The sequence below is a fragment of the Epinephelus fuscoguttatus genome, linkage group LG19, assembly GCF_011397635.1.
Source record: "Epinephelus fuscoguttatus linkage group LG19, E.fuscoguttatus.final_Chr_v1".
Lineage (NCBI taxonomy): Eukaryota > Metazoa > Chordata > Actinopteri > Perciformes > Serranidae > Epinephelus > Epinephelus fuscoguttatus.
In genome coordinates this window covers 1,955,669-1,978,334 of record NC_064770.1, presented here as the reverse complement: position 1 = coordinate 1,978,334, position 22,666 = coordinate 1,955,669, and the positions used below count along the sequence as shown (strand labels likewise).

Genomic DNA, 22,666 nt, shown 5'->3' with positions numbered 1-22,666 from the left:
CCTGTGTCTGTGTCTCCTGTGTCTGCGTCTGACCTTTCTGTGTCCCTAGCTTCGCCTGTTTCTGAGCTGCTGCTTTCTTCTCCTTCTTCTCTTTCTGCCTCTGCTCCCTCTGCTCTCTCTGTTCTCTCTGTGCTTGGGCCCTCATCACCGTCCCTGCAGCCAGCAGGTGACGACTCATGAGATTCATCGCCAGCCACTGTGGATGGGGTGCTTCCTTCTGAGGTGCTCTCTGATGACACCCTCTCTGGCAGCGACCCACTGCTGTCACTCCGAACTCTGCCCCAGTCCCATCTGAGCGCCAAGCGCACTGACCTCCTGGTCCCCTGTTCCTGTGGGGAGGCATCGCCTTCCCTCTCTGGATGACCCTCTACTTCCCTTGGGGCGGCTTCGCCCTCCCCTTGTGGATCTGGGGGTGCTGTTCTCTGTCTGGCTCTAGGCCGAGGTATAGGTCTCTCGGGGTTGTTAGCTCTGCAGCAGTGGTTAAGATGGAACCAAACGTCCTTACTTTCTACTTTCAAGGCAGTTGGTGTGGCTAATATGACCTTGTATGGACCTTCCCTTCATGGCTGGTCCCACTTCCTTTTGAACACCTTGACGTACACCCACTCTCCAGGAAGTATTCTTTGAAGGTCTTCTGGGATTTCGACCCTTCTGTCCTCTGTGGTGGCTTTCACCTGCTGGAACACAGCCCTGTGGATACGAGTCAGACTTCGTAAGTAGTCAAACATTTCACCTTGCAACTGCTCCAGCGAGGGCCCTTCGTAGGGACCTCTCAAGTATGGTATTGGCATGGGTCGACCCGTAAGCATTTCATGCGGTGTTAGATGCGTGACTCTGCTGGCTTGTGAGCGCATTGACATTAGAGCAAGCGGTAAAGCATCCACCCAATTGAGTTTATCTTCGCTATCTGCCACTATCTTAGCTATTTTGGCCTTCAAGATACCATTTGCTCTTTCTACTGCTCCCTGTGACTGGGGATGGTATACGCAGTCAAACTTTTGTTTAATTCCCAATTGCTTTAGTGTCTCTCGCACAACATTGGACACAAAGTGGCTCCCATTGTCTGATGATATAGTATCTGGCATTCCAAACCTTGGGAAGACTTCTTGACACAGAAATTTGGCAACTGTTCTGTGGTCTGATCTTGCGGTTGCTTTTGCCTTCACCCATCTACTGTATCTACATATAATCACCAAAATATACCTCATTCCTCTTGCTCTTGACTGTGGTCCCATGTCTATGTAGTCTAGCATGAGGTGTTTAAAGGGACTGTCTGGAGGTGGTATATGTGCCAGAGGGGCTGTAAAAACTTTCCTGATGTTGTATCTTGCGCAAGTCTCACATTCGCTTAGTACTCTATCTACTGTGGCTGCCATAAATGGTGACCACCATACTGCTTGCAACTTCCGTAGGATCTCCCCCCTTGCGCAATGGTCACTACCTACCACCACTGTTTTGAGCCATTATAATAGCAGACATGGTAGTAAGGGGTTCACAGTCTTGTATGGTTAGTATGGGTGCCATTGTTGGCACCTATTGCTGCCTGTTTGGCCACTTCATCAGCTAGGTCGTTCCCTTTAGCTATCAATGAGTCAGTCTTTTGGTGGGCTGGACATTTAATTACTGCTAAAGCCGTGGGCAGAAGCATGGCTTCCAATAGTTCAAGGATGGCATCTCCATGAGTGACAGGAGTGCCGTCAGCCCTGCAAAACCCTTGTTGTTTCCGTATGTTAGCATGAACATGACAAACGCCATAGGCATACGCTGAGTCTGTATATACATTCAGCAACTTTCCTTCTGCTAATTTACATGCTGCTGTTAGGGCTTTTATTTCTGTGAGTTGGGCTGAGCAAGGCTGAGAGAGTTTACATGATTGCAATGTGACAAAGTTCTGGTCATCGTTGTCGAGTTGAACAACCCCATAACCGGCATGGCTACCAGTGGCATCACGGAAACATGACCCATCAACAAACAATGTGAGATCAGCTGGAATTGGTTGGTTGTGTAAATCTTCTCTAGCACGCATAAATTTGTCTGTATCATGAATACAGTCATGTGGCGTACCTTGTGTTGGTAACACGAGTTTGGTGGCGGGGTTAATGATAGTACAGCGCTGAATGTTGAGTTCAGGGGCTGATAGGATTACCTCATAGCCCATGCGTCTGGCTTGTGTTAAAACAAATCGTGGACTTGTCAGTAGTGCATGAAGTTGGTGGGAAGTATACAACGTCACAGGATGTCAGTGATGATGCCTTCTGAAATGCAAATACAGCTGCGGCTAGCCCCTGATAACAGGGTGGCAGCCCAGCCTCTATGTTGTCTAGCTTGGTGCTATAATATGCTAAAGGTTGCTTCCCTGTAGGTGTGTCTTGCATAAGCACAGCACAAGCAAAGCCTGATCTTTCAGCTACATATAAATGAAAAGGTTTAGCGTAATTAGGAGTCCCCAACGCTGGAGTGGATTGCATGTCTATTTTTAGAGCTTGGAACGCTCCTTCTGCTTCCTCTGTCCACACCAACTGTGCTGCGTTATTGGTTTGTCTTGCTGCCCTTATCAGAGCCCTGAGTGGAGCAGTTTTGATGGCATAGTCACAAATCCACGGCCTGCTATAGCCTGTCATGCCCAAAAAAGATAGCATCTGGCCCACCGTTTGCAGTTGAGGGGACTTGATTACTGCCTCTAACTGAGATGGTGCGATACATCTTTTGTCCCCACTCAACTGTCTGCCCAAGTACTCTACAGACTGCTGGCAGAACTGCAGCTTATCTTTATTGACCTTATGCCCTCCTTGTGCTAAAGCTGTGAGCATGGCGATGGAGTCTTTTTCACATTGTTCTTTCGGGGGCTACAGATAAGCAAATCGTCTACGTACTGCAACACTGTGCTTGGCACGTTCAAACTTGCCAAGTCTTGCGTCAACACGCGGTTAAAGATCGAAAGCGAATCTGAGAACCCTTGCAGAAGGCGCGAGTAAGCGTATTGCTGATTCTCATACGTAAAGGCACACAGATACTGTGAATCTGGATGTAGTGGTACACTGAAAAAAGCTGAACACAAATCAATCACTGTGTATCACTGGGTGTCTGGTGGAATGTTTGACAGCAACATGTGTGGGTCTGGAACAAGTGATATCTCCCCGTCTACTACCGCATTAACTGCTCTCAAATCATGGACTAAACGGTAGTCTGTTGAATTTGTTTTTTTGATAGGAAAAATGGGTGTGTTGCAAGGGCTCTTGATTTTAACCAACACCCCCGCTTCCACCAAACCCTTAATCATTGGCCTGATACCATCAATCGCATGCTGCTTGAGAGGATACTGTTTCTGATATGGTAAGTTAACTTGTGGCTTCAGCTTAATGTGAACAGGTTGGGCTGATTTTATCAATCCTACATCGGTCTTATGGGCTGTCCACAACTGGGGACCTGGTTTAGCATTTCTCCATGTTCTGCGGCGACTACCATGTGTGTTGGTGTCCTTCCATCTACCATTACTTTATCTGCTACTGCTTCATCACCTACCTTGACTGAGATTCTGACAAACTGCTTGTCTTTTGAGATGTGAATGTACTTATTCTTTGTGGGTACCCACTCCTGCACCTGCAAAGCACGTCTGACCATAGGACCAAGATGATGAGACTCAAGACCTTCTGCCACTAACAGTGTAACATGCGGCGTGGAATTTGGTGCCTGAAACCACCCAGATAATTCCTCAGGAAGGCGGACAGCAGCTGCCACGCTTTCTGGTCCCAAAAACATGTCTTCACTCGTGATTAGACATGGTTTCTTATTAATTACTGCATCCCAACATTCTTGGTAATCTACATGAGTCAAATCTTTGTCATACATGAGCATGCAGTGCAGTGGCAGAGTGGGGGTATGTGCTGTATCATAGTGAAGTAGAATCCACAACTCCCATTCAGTCCATGCCTGTTTGAGGTGTGATTCTTCTGGTGTCAGCTGGAGCCAGTAGGCAAGTGCTTGTTGTTTTTGCATTGTGCCCAGGGGAAGCTGTGGCATCATGTTCTGTGGGGGTTCGTCCGGGAAATCCAAATACAGTCCATCTTGGGTGCACATGATTTTCGCTTTTAATGGGCATAGAATGTCTCTTCCTAATAGGTTTACTGGGGTATGAGCTGAATATAACAAGGGCGCACATATAACTTTGCCTGCAAAGAGCATTGGAACGGGTTCTGTTAGTGGTATAACTTCTGATTTCCCAGAGAAGCCTATTGTTTTTATAGATGACGTGGAGAGGGGGAACCTGGAACCTTCTTTTCCAATGCACGAATATGTAGCTCCTGTGTCCACCATGAAAGGGTATTCACGGTCGTGAATGACAACAGGTATGATTGGTTCATCTTGTGACTGCAGTGATATTGCTGGTGACATTAGTTCCCCCTCAGGCTTCTCTGGGCACCCCTACCAAGGATGTCCCTGCTCCGTGTTGGGCCACTCTAGCTCCTGGATAACCTGTACCCATGTTTGGTGGGCCTGGTTGCTGGTTGGCCGCGATTTGCTGGAACACGTGCTGGTTTCCTGGTATGTAGTTTCGGCCCCCCTTCCAGCCTCCCCGAAATGTTGTATCTCCTCTGGTTCTGCTTCTGCCCCGCCCCCTTGGGGGCTGCTGGTTGCCGCTGCCTCTTGGTGCTTGCTACTGGTAGTAGTAATGGTGATGTGTGGTATTGGCAGAATTTTCATTCCCCATTGTTTTTGGGTCTGTGGGGGTTGGCTGCGGAGGCACCTGGGGCTGGACGGCCTGGGGAGCTGTTTGGTTTGCCATTACCATGGGGGCCTGAACTTAAGGGGTTTTTTTTCCTCTTTTTAGGTTTTTTTTTTCCTCTTTTTCCTTCTTTACCAGCTTACTTAGTTCTCCCAGCTGTAGCTGTGTCAGCTTGTTGGCTAGCTGTTTGTTATCCTCTTCCATTTTCTTTTTGTCTTTTCTGTAGAGCTCCACATGATGGATAATATGTTCTGAAAACAGTGGCCAGTCCATTTTCATCAATTCTACCACACCCTCTAGGCGTCGCTGCACATCTTCTGGCATGGCTTTTTTAACCATCATTTTAAACAAGCTTTGAGTCGTTTTATTAGCATTCCATGCTTCCCCTGTCTCTTCCTTCCACCTTTTCTGGAAGCTGTGTAGGAACTTGGAGGGACACTCATCCTCCCCCATGGTAACTCCTTCCAGCTTGGATGGGTCTCTCTTTGCTGGGTAGTGCGCTCTCAGTTGCTGCCACACCCGGGAACGGTAGTTTTCCTGCCACGTAGGTGAGTATAGCTTTGATATCTCCTACGGACAACTGTATACCAGCTGTGGTTTCTTCTAAAGCCATGATCCATTTGTCGGCCCCATCAGTAAACACTGGTAGATGTTCCGCCAGTCCTATCATGTCCATGAAGGGCCAGGGCTCGTACTGTTTTCTTCCACTAGTTTTTGTTATAATGGGGCACGTGTGGGAACTTTCGCTGTCTTCATCTGACAGGTCCACCAGTTGGTCATCTACTGTTTCCCGTTTCTTAGTGTCATGCCAACTCGGTTTTGGCTTCTTCTGTCTGTTTTCTGTCCTTTGTCAGTGGCCTGTGCTTCCCCTGACTGTGCTCTGTCGGTCTCCATAGTGCCTTGGAGTGTCAGAGTGATGTGCTCTGTTGTGGGGCTAACTTGGGGTTCCCTCTGTCTCTGTTGGGAGGCTCCATCCTCCCCCAGCCGCTCCTTTAATTTCTCCAATTCCTGAGCCGTACCTGCGCTGTACTCTGTCTTCAGCTCTTCGAGTCACCCCTTCCAATTGCTGAAGTAGCTGTAAGTCTTGGGTGCCCCTCGGTGAAGCTCCCCTTGGGGCACCTTCCTCGGGACCCCTGCACCCATTAGATGATTCATCTTTCATTTTCTGACCTGGGTGAGATGTGGGGTCGATGGCGGCCACCTCTTGACGTTCTTTCTTCTGGTGAACCCAACGGTTCTCCATCTCTTGCTCTAGTCATTTTTGCAACTCTCGTTCCTGCAGGGCACTCAAGGGCCTGGATTGTAATGCCAGCCCTTCCTCCTTTTTACTTTGTGATACTGCTGTGGGGGACCTGGATTCCCCAAAGAGGAGGCTCGAGCAGCTTGAATGGTGAGCAGACTTTTTGATAGGGAGGCTTGCGTAGCTTGAATGGAGGGACTCGTATCTGTCCTCCTCCAGTCGCCTCGGCTTCCCATTCCTTTTGTGCACTCGCCTCTCTCTGGGGGGAGTGTCTTCCGCACTGGCGAGGTCTGTCATCTCCAGGTCGGTTGGTTGCTCAGCACCTCTTCCCTTCTTGCCATTATGTGCCTTGGTGTATAATTCAAAGTCAGTGGCTTCTGTGTACCCGTCGTCATCCGACGATCCGTCAGTACTGTCTGTCTCTGAGGGAGGTGCCGTTTCCAATGGTAGCTTTTTCCGTGGTCCCTGCTGTTTCTTTTTCTTGACCTCTTGCTTAGTATTTTTAGTTAAGGTCACTGTGAATTTCCCTTGTAATTGACCCTCCATCTCCATGGCTTTTGAATCTCTTAGTGGATATTGTCCCATTGTTGGCTGTGTTGGCTCCTGTGGGTATGGGGGCAGTGGTGGTGTGGGCAGGGGTGGGGCTGTAGGCATCACGGGAGCTGTAGGCATCACTTCTTCCTGATCCTGGTGTTCTTTTTTCTTTTCCTCCAGCTGCACCATCTGCTTTCTTCCGCCTGCTTGCCTGAACCACCCTAACACTTCCCTCTCCTTAGCTCTCTTGTTGTTTATCTTATAGCTGGCTTTGGTGTCTTTGGCTTCAATGTGTCTTAATTCTGACTCTACTTCATCACAGCATGCTAGATTGAAAGTACCTTCCATAGGCCAACGATTTTTCCCTGATGTTCTTTTGTGCCATTTGCTCACACATCGTTTAATGCGTTTAACTCGACTTAGGTGTTGTTGCATTACTACCTCCACTGGGGTTAAAACCCCTTTTTCCATCTTCCCCTGGGTGGCTCCCATGAAGCCTTGTTTGGCTTCGCTAAGTCTTGGGATCTCTGGCTGTTCGTCTGTTTCTTTTGTGCGTATTAGTACTATGATTTTCCCTACTGTTATAGCAGTTTTATATTTCTTTTCTCTATATGGGTTGTACTCTAATTTGTGTGACCCGTCTCCTTGGGAGACTTGGGTTAGACACCCAAATTTACCTGTTTCCCACTCAACTTTTCTGGGCACGACAACAATTTGCAGTCGTGGAGGGTATCTCACCCCGTCTTGGCCTCGTATACTTATCTGGGGCAGAGGAAGTGAAGCTACTGGTCCGTTCCTGTAATTATCACACAAGCTCTGCGATAGAGGATTTAGTGAATAAGGGACCCACAATCTGCGCAAAATCTCTTCCCACGGGGCACCTGGAAACTCTTCTTTTACTTTTTTCAAGTTGGTGAATTTAGTGACTTGCCAGAGTTTCTGTTTAATTTCTTGCTCGTCCTGCCAATGCTCAGCCCCCTCGTTATCTACATAGGTTCTTTCCAACCAAAAGTGTGTACGTATCCTTCTGTATTCTACAGGACCCTCTGTACTGCAGTGTTCTTCTATGATCTCATCTCCACTATCGTCTCCCTCTTCCATCTGTTTTGGGTGCTCCTTTTTTCTTTTTTCCTTTCTCTCTGATCTCACCTCGTTAAAGTTTATTACAACGGTGTAGCTTATGTACTTGATTTATTGGTTAGGTCTTTTCTACTGTCTCTATGTCTCACCCCCCTCCTTATGTCTGTTAGATCAGTCGTCTGGTAATTTATTAGTCTTTTTACATTTACTCTTTATTCAACACTTTACTGTATTTACAACTACTGTTCACATCTTTATTTTACACCTTACTGTATTTACAACAATCTTTGTATGTTACTCTTAGGTATGTTACAACTTTATACACTGATCGATCTGCTGACTGTTCCCCTTGATTGTTTAACTCTTTGGCATTCTGCCCATGCGGTCCTGTCCTCCCTACACAACACTCCTGCCCTTTCAAGCTTAAAGGAATGTTGGCACGGTTGACAGCGGTATCCGCAGATATGCTCTCATGTATTTAACTCTTTATTTTCTCTTTTATTTGCTTGGCATTCCGCTTGTGCGGACCTGCCGTCTGACACCTAACACCCCTGCCTCTACAGGCTTAAAGGGGTGCCAGTAAGATAGGCGGATATGATGGATATGCGTTGTATATCTCTTCTCTTTTTCTTACTCTTTTTTTCTCTTTTCTTTTACCGGTTATTTTCTCTCCCCTGTATAACTCTTAGAGATTGTTTCTTCTCTTGTGCACTTCTTATTCTTATTTGTCTTCTTAATACTTTAAATACTTTAACTATCTCTTCTTAACTATCTTTGTTACCATACATTCAACACACACTCATACACTCTTTCCGCTCCAAGATCACACTTATTGCACCAGACCCAACCGTCTCCAGTGATGTTAGTTGTATCTCAATAATGCCCTTAATTATTTTCTAATCAATCAGCACACCACAATTAGATTCTTTAGAGGAGGGAAATTTGCCAAATACCTTTGACCTGGGAGGCCCCAGCACTGCACCCCAGACACACCTGGTTTAGGCAGAAAAAAGCTCTGCTTACCTTATTTTGGTGGCCACCTGTATGTCTGGCGGGCAGCCCAGTGCTCCAGTCTCCGGTTTTGACTTCTCCTCTCTCCTGGCTCGACTCGCCACTTGTAGAAGCAAAAATCGGTGCCTGGATGTGGGCCAGATGGCTCCCGATCTTGTCTTCTACTTCTCCTGCAGATCGTCCTCTGAGTTGATTTAGTATCTTAGGTTCAGTTAGCTGACACTTAGAGAAACACTGGAGTCAAATAGAATCTGGTGCAATCGAGTTTAATGTGTTCACAGGCTTCAACACATAGAACTCATTGAGTCAGGCTCCGGAGCAAGACTGAAGTTTCGCTTTCTGAGCTCTCCTTTTTATGCTGGTGGAGATTCGAGAGAATCTCCACCCTTTTCCTTTAGTCCTTCCTTCCCAAGCCCAAACCTACTGGTGGCAGGTCTTTTTCTTTTTAGCCCTATTCTATCTGGTCCAAATCTATTGGTGGCAGGCCCCTTGGGCCCTTGTCCAAACATGACCTAATGGTGTAATCCCTGGGCCTGGAAATCCCCAAATTCTCCCACCATTAGGTTTGGGCCTGGTTTTACTTTATTTTTTAAAAACATATGAACACCTTTACCTGATTAAAGATTAAATCTTACACTACAAAGTTAACAGTAGGATTTTAAATTCAATTCTGGATTTTACAGGGAGCCAGTGCAGAGAAGCTAAAACAGGGGAAATGTGTTCTCGCCTCTTAGTTCCTGTCAGTACACGTGCTGCTGCATTCTGAATTACCGGGAGAGTGTTTAAAGACTTATTAGAGCTACCTTTTAATAGGGAATTACAGTAATCCAGTCCAGAGGTAACAAAAGCGTGGACCAATTCTCTGCATCTTTTCGGGTTAGGATGGGCCTAATCTTCGCAATATTACGCAGATGAAAACACAAAACGAATGTTTTAAATGGGAGTTAAAAGACAAATCTTGATCAAATATTACTCCGAGGTTCAGGGGCGAAAATCCCATTTCATAGTTTGGGGGGACAATAAACAGTAAAATTTTAGAGAGTAATTCCGGGGGGGGACAAGGAAAAAAAGTTGTAGCCTGTTGTATACAATGGAGTTCTACTGGAGCCACACACCACCAGGAAACGTTTTCAATTAAATCAACAAGTGTTTATTTTCCAAAGGTTGAGTTTCAAAGTTGAGTTTGCCATGGTTCTAGACAAGACAGAAAACAGCATTAAGTAATATCATCAATATCAACAAATATCAATATCACTTAATATCATCAAGTATCAAAGATATTAAATTTCATGTCAACTAAGGTCATATCAGAATAAATGAATAAAATAACAAATAAACTCTTGAAGCAAATAAATCATCACATTGCAGCTTTCATTACTTACATTGATGTGGTTTCAATAGACACATGGCATGGCATTTGTTTGGAACCAAGGACAAAGAGTGAGTGTCAGTTTGGACCGCCCTTTTATACGAGGCGTCCCAGGAAGTGGGCGTAGTCCCACTGAGACTGGTGTTTAGGGATGGGTACCTTTCACATTTGAACCAATACGGTACCGATACCCGGTACCTGGGAATCGGTACCGGTACGCAACGGAACCTGTTTTCGGTACTTTTTCGCATGTATGTGTGTTAATAAAGGATATTTCATTTAGAATTTTTTTTTTGTCAAAACTAACATTTATTTCTCAATATCAAACACGATAAAACAACATCTAACACTGTTTGTAACATAATATCAAAAGGTAATTGACTATTGACTATGCAGCAGTTCTTTTTATTGCACAAAATAAACCCACTCCTACTACCTCCTATTCCTCCTCTTTCCCCTCTGGGAAAAATGTGTGTGGGGGAGGGCAAATAAGTTAAAAACAAATGAGAGGATGGAGTCAAAATAAATAAAATGTATTATATTTTATAAATTAAAGTATTACAAACTATAACTTAAAGTAAAATAAACTGCTCCTTCTACCATGAACTACATGTCTTATTTCCTCGTGCAGTTCTTTTTCAAGAACACTAACATGTCAATTTTCTCGGGTAAGAGCCGAGCCCGCTCCACACTGACTGTGTCCCCCGCTGTGGAGAATACTCGCTCTGAGGGAGTGGAAGAGGCTTGAACACACAGATATTTTTTGGCCAAGCTGGCCAGCATTGGCATCTGGTCCCTCTTCTGCCTCCACCACAGGAGGGGATCCACTGAGCTGAGGACTGCTGGAAAGCTCCTGTAGACTTGCAGCTCTTTCTTGGCTTTTTCAGTCACTGAGGGAGCACTGATGTCTGCCTCGGTCTGCAGTAGCAGGGCCTGGTCTTCATCCTCAAAGAGCTCCCCCAAAGCTGAAAGCTTTTTCTTACTTCTTACAGGTGCAGCCACCATCTCTTCGCCCTCAGACCCATCCTCCTCTTCCTCCTGCTGCTTATTTCTTCCTTCCTCCTCCTCCTGGGTCACCTCTCCACCCTTTAAATAAAGCATACACAACAAGTAATTAAAACAGTATGTTTGCATTAGAACAGAACATATAAGTCTACTTCATGATCATGATGAACAGACCTTGTTTCCACTTATGAGAGCCACAGCTGCATTCTCTACGCGGGTCCAAACAGCCTCATCATCATGAACCTTGACTTTGAATCGAGGATCTAGAGCGGAAGCCTCCTCAAGGAACTGTCGAAGCTCTTTATTTGTTTCCTCCTATCAAGATTAAACATAAAATTTTTGATGATGTGAATAGTTGGATGGCAGCATTAAGTGAATGAATGGTCAATCAATTAACAGTATCAATTAAGTACATACTGTGTAGCGATGGGAGAGGTCTGCCCAGACCTTCTCCTTGATGGCTCTCTTGAAAGGAGAATCATCATCCTTCACCTCAAACTTGGCCTTCAGTTTGTCCAGGATGGGGAGGATCTGCCCTGCAGTGGCACTCTTATCAGATGAGACAGCGATTGTGGATGTGTATAGGACCCTCATGGTGTCCACAAAGTCCTCACACTTGCTAATGTCATCATCTGACACTCTCTCTAATCTGGGAAGAAAATCCAGAGTACAAGATGTTACTGAATGTTTTGTGTCAGCAGAGTAAGTGTAATTTAATTTTCATCACTGGTTATGACTTATTTTTTTTAATCAATTCCCTCTACCTGTCTCGGTCCATAGCCTTCTTGATGCGTGGGTCCCTTGAAGCAGCCTGGATGGCAGGGTACTGTTCTATAAACCGCTCTACCATCAAGAAGAGGCTGTTCCATCTGGTTCTCACATCCAATATGAGGGAATGATCACCAAGCCCTTTGAGAAGACAGACAAAAACATACATACAGTAGCAGAGCTGAATTATTAAACATAATATATATTTCTAAAATAGTAAAGATATGAACATCTCACTTTTTTTTCATTAACCTTCTTCTTACCTAGGAGTTTCTGTTTCTCTTTGAGGACAGGCTTGGCAAGGCTATTTCTTCTAAGCCACAGCACAACAGACCGTATCCTCCCTGACCAGTTGGCAATGTTTTTCACACTGTACAGCTTTTGGGCTGCTATATTCAGGGTGTGAGCAAAACACCCCATCTTCAAAACTCCCATTTTCCTGACAGCTACATCCATGTTGGCAGCGTTGTCAACAGTCACAGCTACCACTTTGGACCTCACCCCAAAGTCATCGAGGATGCCGTCAATTTCCTCAGCTACAGCAGGCCCTGTCTGGGAGACATATACTCCTCTTGTATGGAGGACTTTCTCCCTCAGCTCAGCCTCAACTACATAATGAACAGTGACTGTGATGTAGTGGTCTTGAGCCACACTACTCCACATATCAGCAGTCACTGCAACATGGCTTACTGCTTTCAGCTCTTCCTTCACTTTAATCTTCTCAACATTATACCAAGCTGGTATTAGTGTGTTACAAAGATTGTCTCTATTGGGGGGGGTGTACTTCGCATTCAGGGCCCTTGTCATCTCCCTATTATGAAAAACAACAACAATAATAATGATAATGATAATAATAATCAACTGCTTTATCATTAACTGCCTCTGTCACACACATAATCAGTCATTTCATGCAATGTGTTAATTTACCTAAACCATGGGGTGTCCACTGTTGTAAAGGGCAACATCCCTTTAACTATAAAAGCAGTGACAGCCCCGTGACACTTGTCAGTTCTCTGGCGAGGAAAGGCAGTCTCTTTGGCTTTGGTGAATGGGGTCACCGTTGCAGCGCTAAGTGTAACTCTAGGGCGAGTTGACACAGGGACAGATGGACCTGTAATCAAATAAGAGTGTAACGTTAAAGTTAGAGAATACGAGGAACCGAGCTGATAATGATAACTAAGGCAAGTTAAAATGCGAAGCTAACGTTACAATGACCAGAACAAAGCCCAATCATCTTAAACACTAATCTAATTAATTACCTGGAACCGATGAAGCTGATGATGCCCCGCTTAATTCACCGTCGTCATCACCAAACGTTAATCCCACTTCTTCTGCCCCGATGCTGGTTGCAGGTGACGACGAGCCGCTAGCTGCAAGTGTGCTAACGCCGGGAGAAGTAGCCTTAACTTTCAGGCTATCAAATACTGTGCAGTCGTCAGCCTTTAAAAACACCTTGTGCTTGACCAGGTGTTTTCTCAGGTTTGAGGTATTTCCGTAGCTGGCCTTGCATTTTGCGTCGCAAATATTGCAGCAAGCGTAGTCTGCATCCAACTTTGAGAAATGGAGCCACACCTTCGACCTCTTTCTCTCAGCCATGCTGCTTTGTTGATAGCTGCCACTGACGTGATCACGCTCTCGTGCGTACAATGCTGCATTCACGATAGGCAGCGAAAATGTCACTCCTTCACTCTCGAAGTCCCGAGGATGCGTTCAGGTACTGAAATGTGGTACCGTTTGATTTTACGTGAATTGGTACTCGGGATTACCGGCTGAATTCGGTCGGTACCAATAAAAGTACCAAACTCGGTACCCATCCCTACTGGTGTTGCAGATTAAAATGTTCAGTGTCTCCTTCTGGAGAGGAGGGTTAGGGCAGGGAATGAATGGATTTTAGTGCAGGGAATGAATGGATTTCTGACATAGCCTGTCTTTTATACAGCATCTTGTACCGCAATTTGACGCTTTAATCTTCTCTCTATCTCTCCAACAGACAGAGTGAATGTCTATACTAACTAAACTAAAACTAAAACTAAACATTTCCTGCACTTAAACTGGTTAACTGGTTTATAAACAGTGTGCTGTGAGATCTGCCGCTGCGCACCTCACAACCGTGCATAATATTCGCGTGTAATGACCACTCCTCATCTGCACGTCTTTGATGTTTGTCTCAGTGACAGGAGGAGAGCCTACAGACAGGTACCCATACGAGCAGCTCCGCCACAACCGTGCGTAATAGTCGCACGTAATGACCACTCCTCGTCTGCACGTCTTTCATGTTTGTCTCACTGACAGGTGGAGAGCCTACAGACAGGTACCCATTGCTCCGCCAGTGACTGCTCTTGTCCTGTCCTCTCCCTCTTCTTTCTCTCCTGTCCTCTCTGACTATCACTAAACTCTGAGCTTAATCATTAGCTTTTAGCTTAGCAGCACTCGTAATTGAGTAGGCTTTTGAACAATGCAGGAGAAATGTTGTAGACAGTTTATATTATCAGCCTGGGCCTGGGGCTTGTTGTAACAGTAAATGGGATGTGTTGTAACTTGTGTAAGTTAAACTGTATCTGTGTGAGTGAACATCTTACCCTGCCATGCGCGATGTGGACAGCGGTTCCAACCACACGGCTACTGCTGCCAAGCAGCCCTGCCCGTTGGAAAGAGTGTGGGATATACCACAACTAGGAATGGGAGGGGGGGCTAAATCTTTTAAGATTTAAATAGCACATTATTGTGTGATTATAATGAGCACTGCTTACATTGTGCTTTTAATAAATACTACTGCATTGTTCAAAAAATATTAATTGTGTCTCAAATGATGAAATGATTCTATCTATGAAAACGATCAGATAAATAAGATTTAAACCAGCTTAGTGCAGAATCTTTGAGGCCAATTAAAGAGAAATTTCAGTTTATTTCAACCTGTCTCCTATCGTCCTAAATTTGTTTCAAGTCACTAGTGACATAGAAATAATAGTTAGCATGTTAGCCGTTAGCCTAGATACAGCCGTAGCGTCAGACCTGTTAAAACTTAATTGAACGGGCATCCTTTCAAGTGCAAAGTTAGTCCACTAAACAAGCTTTTTCTCCACAAAGACCGCCTCATATCGTTAGGATAAATGTCAGAGAACATATAGAAAATGACATGTAAACGTGTTGTCTTACCTTACCGGTGTGGTGCCATGTTTGTTGTTTACCATTTAGCTAAGGCTGCAACCGGTCCCTTTCCTTGCAACTGAGGTATTCCTCTTCTGGGGGCATTGGGGTACAGCATTCACAGGTAACATTACACCACCGATCTCCGGAGCTAAATCCTTCCAGTAGCCACAGGGATCCCCCAGGAGGAGCTGGGAAGTGTTGCTGGGGAGAAGGGGCGTCTGGTGTGCTTTGCTAAGCGACCCGGCCTCGGAGAAGCGGTTGAAAATGGAGTGGAAAGAAGTTACTAACGTGACATCTGACTAAGTTAACTAACTAGAAAGACAAACAAACAGGAAGAAGGGCAGGAAGAAGACCCTCAGAACTGACAGACAAACAGACACATCTACAAAGCTGTGTTCATTTTGACAGCTACTTCAGATTTAGTCGTAGTCTTAGATGAAAATGCTTATTAGTTTTAGTCACATTTTAATCATTTTTATCCTTCATAATTTTAGTCAACAAAAATTCAAAACATTTTAGTTGACAAAAAATCATGACATTTTAGTCAACTTTTAGGCAAGGCAAGGCAACTTATTTATATAGTGCATTTCATACACAAGCCAACTCAATGTGCTGTACATGATAAACAATGCAACATTAAAAGCATTAAAAAAGTGCAGAAAAATAAAAAGACAGCTTACTAAAATACAGCATAAAACAATAAGTAACTTTAAAATGATTAAAAGAGTATACAAATGAAATGTTGCAAATGGTTTATATTCCATTAACTTTTCCTAAAAGTATTCTGGAGCTAAACCATAAAGTGATTTGTAGACCAGGAACAGAACTTTGAAGTCTATTCTATAGCTAACTGGGAGCCAGTGTAAAGACTTCAGAACTGGAGTAATATCCTGAGATCTCTTTGTTCTGGTCAAAACCGAAGCTGCAGCATTCTGAATGAGCTGCAGCTGTTTAATGCTCTTTTGGGGGAGTCCAGTCTACTGGAGATGAAAGCATGGATGAGCTATACCTGGTCTGTTTGGGACATGAAACCCTTCTCTCTGGATATGTTTGTAAGCTGGTAGAAGTCTGTTATGGTGATTGATTTGATGTGACTGCTAAAAGTCAGATCTGAGTCTATCAACACACCAAGGTTTCGGACTTGGTCTCTGGCTTTTAAAGACACGAGGTATTTTTACTAACAGCAATCCTATTTGCAATCCTATTTTTTTTACTGCCAAAAACAATTTCCTCAGTTTTGTTGCAATTTAGCTGAAAGTTTTGGCTCATCCAGTTATTTATTTTGTTCTAAACAGTGACACAACAACTCTGTTGAACTGTAGTCATCTGGGGACAGTGATAGGTATAATTGTGTGTCATCTGCATAACTATGATAGTCAACATTAAAGTTCTGCAGAATTTGACTCAAAGGTAGCATATACAGTACAGGCCAAAAGTTTGGACACACCTTCTCATTCAATGCGTTTTCTTTATTTTCATGACTATTTACATTGTAGATTCTCACTGAAGGCATCAAAACTATGAATGAACACATGTGGAGGTGAAATAACTGAAAACATGTTTTATATTCTAGTTTCTTCAAAATAGCCACCCTTTGCTCTGATTACTGCTTTGCACACTCTTGGCATTCTCTCCATGAGCTTCAAGAGGTAGTCACCTGAAATGGTTTTCCAACAGTCTTGAAGGAGTTCCCAGAGGTGTTTAGCACTTGTTGGCCCCTTTGCCTTCACTCTGCGGTCCAGCTCACCCCAAACCATCTCGACAGGGTTCAGGTCCGGTGACTGTGGAGGCCAGGTCATCTGCCGCAGCACTCCATCACTCTCCTTCTTGGTCAAATAGCCCTTACACAGCCTGGAGGTGTGTTTGGGGTCATTGTCCTGTTGAAAAATAAATGATCGTCCAACTAAACGCAAACCGGATGGGATGGCATGCTGGTTCAGTGTGCCTTCAATTTTGAATAAATCCCCAACAGTGTCACCAGCAAAACACCCCCACACCATCACACCTCCTCCTCCATGCTTCACAGTGGAAACCAGGCATGTGGAATCCATCCGTTCACCTTTTCTGCGTCTCACAAAGACACAGCGGTTGGAACCAAAGATCTCAAATTTGGACTCATCAGACCAAAGCACAGATTTCCACTGGTCTAATGTCCATTCCTTGTGTTTCTTGGCCCAAACAAATCTCTTCTGCTTGTTGCCTCTCCTTAGCAGTGGTTTCCTAGCAGCTATTTGACCATGAAGGCCTGATTCGCGCAGTCTCCTCTTAACAGTTGTTCTAGAGATGGGTCTGCTGCTAGAACTCTGTGTGGCATTCATCTGGTCTCTGATCTGAGCTGCTGTTAACTTGCCATTTCTGAGGCTGGTGACTCAGATGAACTTATCCTCAGAAGCAGAGGTGACTCTTGGTCTTCCTTTCCTGGGTCGGTCCTCATGTGTGCCAGTTTCGTTATAGCGCTTGATGGTTTTTGCGACTCCACTTGGGGACACATTTAAAGTTTTTGCAATTTTCCGGACTGACTGACCTTCATTTCTTAAAGTAATGATGGCCACTCGTTTTTCTTTAGTTAGCTGATTGGTTCTTGCCATAATATGAATTTTAACAGTTGTCCAATAGGGCTGTCGGCTGTGTATTAACCTGACTTCTGCACAACACAACTGATGGTCCCAACCCCATTGATAAAGCAAGAAATTCCACTAATTAACCCTGATAAGGCACACCTGTGAAGTGGAAACCATTTCAGGTGACTACCTCTTGAAGCTCATCGAGAGAATACCAAGAGTGTGCAAAGCAGTAATCAGAGCAAAGGGTGGCTATTTTGAAGAAACTAGAATATAAAACATGTTTTCAGTTATTTGACCTTTTTTTGTTAAGTACATAACTCCACATGTGTTCATTCATAGTTTTGATGCCTTCAGTGAGAATCTACAATGTAAATAGTCATGAAAATAAAGAAAACGCATTGAATGAGAAGATGTGTCCAAACTTTTGGCCTGTACTGTATATATATATATATATATATATATGTATATATGTATGTATATGTGTATATATATATATATATATATATATATATATATATATATATATGTATATAGGCTGAACAAAAGGGGTCTAAGAACTGACCCTTGAGGAACCCCACGTCATAGCTATTCAACTGGATTCATAACTTCCGATGGTCACAAAAAAACCAACCTGTTCAACAGTATACTGTGATTTATAGTGTCAAACGCGGCATTGAGATCCAGTAACACTAGAACTGACACCTTGCCTGAGTCAGTGTTCAACCTTATATCATTTAGCACTCTATTAAGAGCTGATTATGTACTGTGATGAGGTGGGAAACCTGATTGAAATTTGTCCATTAAAGTTCAAGAAATTGCTGAGTTGACCACTTTCTCAACAATCTTAGCTATGATTTGAGATAGGTCTATAGTTTGCTTATATGGAAGCATCTAGCATTCTCTTTTTAAGAGTGGCTTAATAGCAGCTACTTTTAAGGGGTTTAGGAAATGTGCCTGACTGAAGTGAGCAATTGATTATTTGCTGCATATCAGTTAGGACAGACATTGCAATAGTTTTAAAGAAGTCAGATGGTATAGTGTCAAGGCAGCAAGTTGATGGTTTAAGCTGCTGAACGGTTTCCTTTATAGTTTGAAGGTTAACTGTGTTAAATTTTGACAAGGTTGTTGAGTTATTCCTGGGTGGTTTTAGGAGTTGCATCATTTTATTATTTTTGCTGATTTGTACTGATATTTAACCGTATGGATTGTATTTTTTCACCAAAATAGCAAGCAAATTCATTGCATTATCTGTTGAGAGGAGTTCTGGAGCTATCTGATTAGGGGGGTTAGTAAGCTTATCACCATAGCAAACAAAGTGCGAGTATTGTTGATGAAATTACAAAGACTTTGTTTGTAGAGGTCATAGTGAATCTGCATTCTGTTTGTAAGGCCTTTACCATCAGGCTCTCCTCTGTGGTGTGTCAGCTCAAGATTGTCTTAGTTTTAGTTTTAATAGGAGCAACAGCATCCATGACATTTGAGATTTTCCAGTTGAACTTATCCAGGAGCTCATGAACTGTCTCTGCACTCACAGTTGGTGACACAGCTATGGTCTCCATAAACTGAACAGTAGGGCTGTAGTCAACCAAAGAAAATCTTGGTCGACTAAAGTCGCACATAATTGTCAGCTAATTGATCAGTCGTAGGAAAAAAAATTGCATGTTATTTTTACTTCTGTGGTGGTGGTGTCTGTGTCACTCTGCAGTTACACCTCCAAAACACTAGTTGGCGGTGGAGGACTGTGTTAAGTGCTGTAAAGTTTAGTTCAAATCAAACTTTATTTATATAATTGATTCAAAACACACATTAAATATGGCTTAATAGAGACAGAGACAAGACAAGTAAGCAAATCAGCTTCACTATAAATCGCAGAACTGACAGACAAACACTTGTCTTTATCTGGACACATTTGCCCCACCAATACAACATGCTAATGTTAATAGCACAAGCCTATGGCATTTTACATTGTATAAACTAGCCTAGCGTCTAGCAATCTTTTCCTCTTCTCATATGAAACCAGGGACAACAGCAACATGTAACAAAAGTAACGGCACATAATTTGGCTCCATTACAACTCACAGCATTCACAGACAAAACAACTGTCTTATACTAAACACGTTTTTCAAGCAAATACAACATGCTAACGTTATTAGCGCCAGCCTATGGCATTTTACATGGTATACATTAGCCTAGCAACTAGCGGAGATTTCCTCTGCTCATATGAAGCCTGGATAAATCCCTAAGTATAAATCCCTGAAGGATAAATCACACACACAACTTAAAAAGCTATTTTAGTGGAGGCTTTACTGTCTTCACAATTTATTGTTTCTTATCTGTGAAATACAAGTAAATACAAGCTCCGTTTCCACTGAGGGAAATGGTGTCAGTATACAGAAACTGATAGGAGGTCTGTGTCACCGCGACACTGAGCATGAGGATGGGTGAGTTCAACTTTCTGTCAACAACGGGGGTCGTTTGAAAACACCCCCATTTTCACAGATAACTTAGCCTGTCCCTCCCTCCGCAGGAAATAATGGATTAATCCTGGAAAGCTATTGATGTAGCACTTTTCTCCTTATGAAAGTAACACGGCGATTATTCGACTAATGAGAATTTGGTCTGACGAGAGCATAACGACCAAATAATCGACTAGTTGACCAGGAGACTACAGCCCTACTGAGTGGTATTTTCATTTATGTACCTTTTCATAATAGACACAGAGGTTAAGTGAACAATTGGAATGATCTGTAAGTCAAAGAACACACAGAAATAATCAGAAAGAGACAAGTCCTTAACATCAACAGAAGAAATGTAAACACCCTTAGAGATAACCAAATCTAGAGTGTGGCCTTGAGTGTGCGTAAGCCCTTTCTCATGTTGTGAGAGGCAAGTAGAGAAGAGAGTTCTTAGGCAATACTGTGCATACGATTGTGTACATGAATGTTGAAATCCCCTGTTATGACTAAAAAGTTGTAGTCAGTACAGATAATTGACAGCAGTTTGGCAAACTCCTTGATGAATTTTCCAGTGGATCTTGGAGGTCTATAAGTGATTAAGAAAGTACTTTTTACCAAAAAGCAAAGATATTCAAAGGAGCTAAAATCAAAGACTTAAATCAAAGCCTTACTGTCTGTGGGTAAATGCTGGCCCATGCTGCTGACAGAGACTCCTGTGTCAAATGCATCCACAGCTGAGCCTTGTACTGGATGTAACCAACTGTCAGTCTTCTGTCAACAGTGGTTGACGCTGGTCGTCATCAACATCAACAATAATGCCTTTTTCCCCTTTATAGTTCGCTGTTGCTGTGATCACCAGAGTGTCTGACATTTTTGTCTGCCTGACAATTTTTTTTTACAACTATAAATAGTTTCTACACACTTACAAACTGTCATTTATCCAGCAGTTTTTGACAGGTTTAAGGGGTGATTTATGAGCACACACCTACTGATTATCATTTGAAAAGCTCAACATCTCTCTATATATGCTCTTAAAAACTAAGAGCATATATAGACACCACAAATAACTAATCTGAGACAACTAGGATTTGTACCGAGGTTCATTGTAAACTCTGACTTATTATATTCAGACAGACAAGATGTAAGGAGGTGTGTTTTACCTGCTTGACAGTTTTGACTGAGACTCCAGTCTTCCTCAGAAGCATCATCCGACGTGCTGCTGACGTGTTATATATCAGCTAGTAGGCCTGACAGACCAATCAGAGTCTTTCAGGCCAACCCCACCTCCCACGTCGTTGTTCGTTTTCTGGAGTAGGGAATCCCAGGTATGCGAGAGGGTGTACGCCCCCTCGTCACGGTTGATGGTGCCGCTTGCCCGCTTCCTGATCTCAATGGCCTCTTTTTATCCACCGTTTGAATTTATTGGTCTCTGATGTGATTATTTTGCTCCTGTCCCAGTCCATGATGTGGTTATTTCTTCTGCAGTGATCTGTGATGGCTGATTTTAGCTTTTCCTGTTCTGCTTTGTCTTTTTGTGTCCTTGTGAATCGCCCTGCTGTCTCTTTTTCGCATTCTTTTTGATGTTCTTTGTCAAGCAGGTAAAACACACCTCCTTACATCTTGTCTGTCTGAATATAAGAAAACCTTAAAATATTCTAAATAAGAAGACAGTATGAACCTTATCAATCTATACATCTCACTGTTAAGAAGCAGAGGAAATAACTTCATTAAAGCCTGAATTCTTTCTTATTCTGCAACATGTTAGTCTGGAGGTTTAAACTCTTGTCCTCACAAAGTTGGTGATTAAAACTAGACTTTCATCTCTGTCAGAGAAAACTCTGCTGAGTTCAGACTGTTTACTTACAGAACAGCTACACTCAGATAACTGAACTCCTACCTGCCTGTCAAACACCATCAACCCAGAAACTTTCCTGAGACAGTCTGAACTGAGTGGAGTCCTGCGGGCTTTCAAAGTCTGATAGTCCACCACTAACATTTTCGTCCTGTGTCATCTCGTCAATAAAAATGAAACCTAGATTTTGTCTGTTTATATCATCAAGATCTATTTTTAGCTCATCGTCTCGTTTTCTTCATGGATAAAAGGTTGTTGACAAAATTAACACTGCTACATAGAGAGGTATAACTAAGGCTATAATGCTACAGTTATGGTAAAATCCAACATAAGTTAACCTGCTAGCTCACAACGATGTTTATGACGGTGCACCTTTGAAGGTTATGATGTAGAGATTGTACTATGGTCATACTTTTTTTTTTTTTTTTTTTTAACTTTCAGCACAAAAAGTATTTGGCGAACAGTGTGGTTAATCAACATTGTCCAAAAAAAATGTAAAAATGGCAAAATACTTTAGAGGGGGAATTTACGGGACTACAACTACCTTTCATAGTACAATGACAGTACATGAACCATGTACCTTGAAATTGATTCATATTGCATTATTTAGTAACTGCTCAGCTAATTGAGAACTAAAACCTTTCCAACATGAGATAAAGTAATATTAGTTACATAATCAGTAAAACATATTTTTCTGTTGTCACAGATTCCTTCAGACCAGGGACCTATGGCCTTGCAGATGATGAAGATGATCACTCAGCAGGATTGATCTAGCCACTTTAATGCCAGCTGGATAGCTCTGACAATCACAACTATCGCTTGACCTTTTTATATTCCACCCTGTGCTTAACTAAATCCAGAATCTGTGTGTCTTCAGCCATAACAACAATAAAGACATTCCTTTTTTGTAAACA

At 43.2% G+C, this 22,666-nt stretch overlaps 2 protein-coding genes across 2 annotated transcripts in view; one reads left to right on the top strand and one right to left on the bottom strand.

Annotated features, from left to right (window-relative positions):
- The window catches only part of scpep1 (serine carboxypeptidase 1), a 69,018-nt gene extending 46,352 nt beyond the window's left edge, over positions 1-22,666 (top strand). The window contains exon 13 of the mRNA XM_049560264.1: positions 22,459-22,666. Within this exon, the coding sequence (XP_049416221.1) occupies positions 22,459-22,521 (63 nt within the window). The 3' untranslated portion in view covers positions 22,522-22,666. The remainder of the gene's footprint in view (positions 1-22,458) is intronic.
- On the bottom strand, positions 8,243-16,366 carry LOC125878825 (E3 SUMO-protein ligase ZBED1-like). Its single transcript, XM_049560237.1, has 6 exons — positions 12,658-16,366; positions 11,994-12,541; positions 11,727-11,871; positions 11,380-11,611; positions 11,137-11,277; positions 8,243-11,043 (listed from the first exon to the last, which is right to left on the bottom strand). Exons 1-6 carry the CDS (start codon positions 12,693-12,695, stop codon positions 10,573-10,575), a joined length of 1,575 nt encoding a protein of 524 aa, XP_049416194.1. The 5' UTR covers positions 12,696-16,366; the 3' UTR covers positions 8,243-10,572.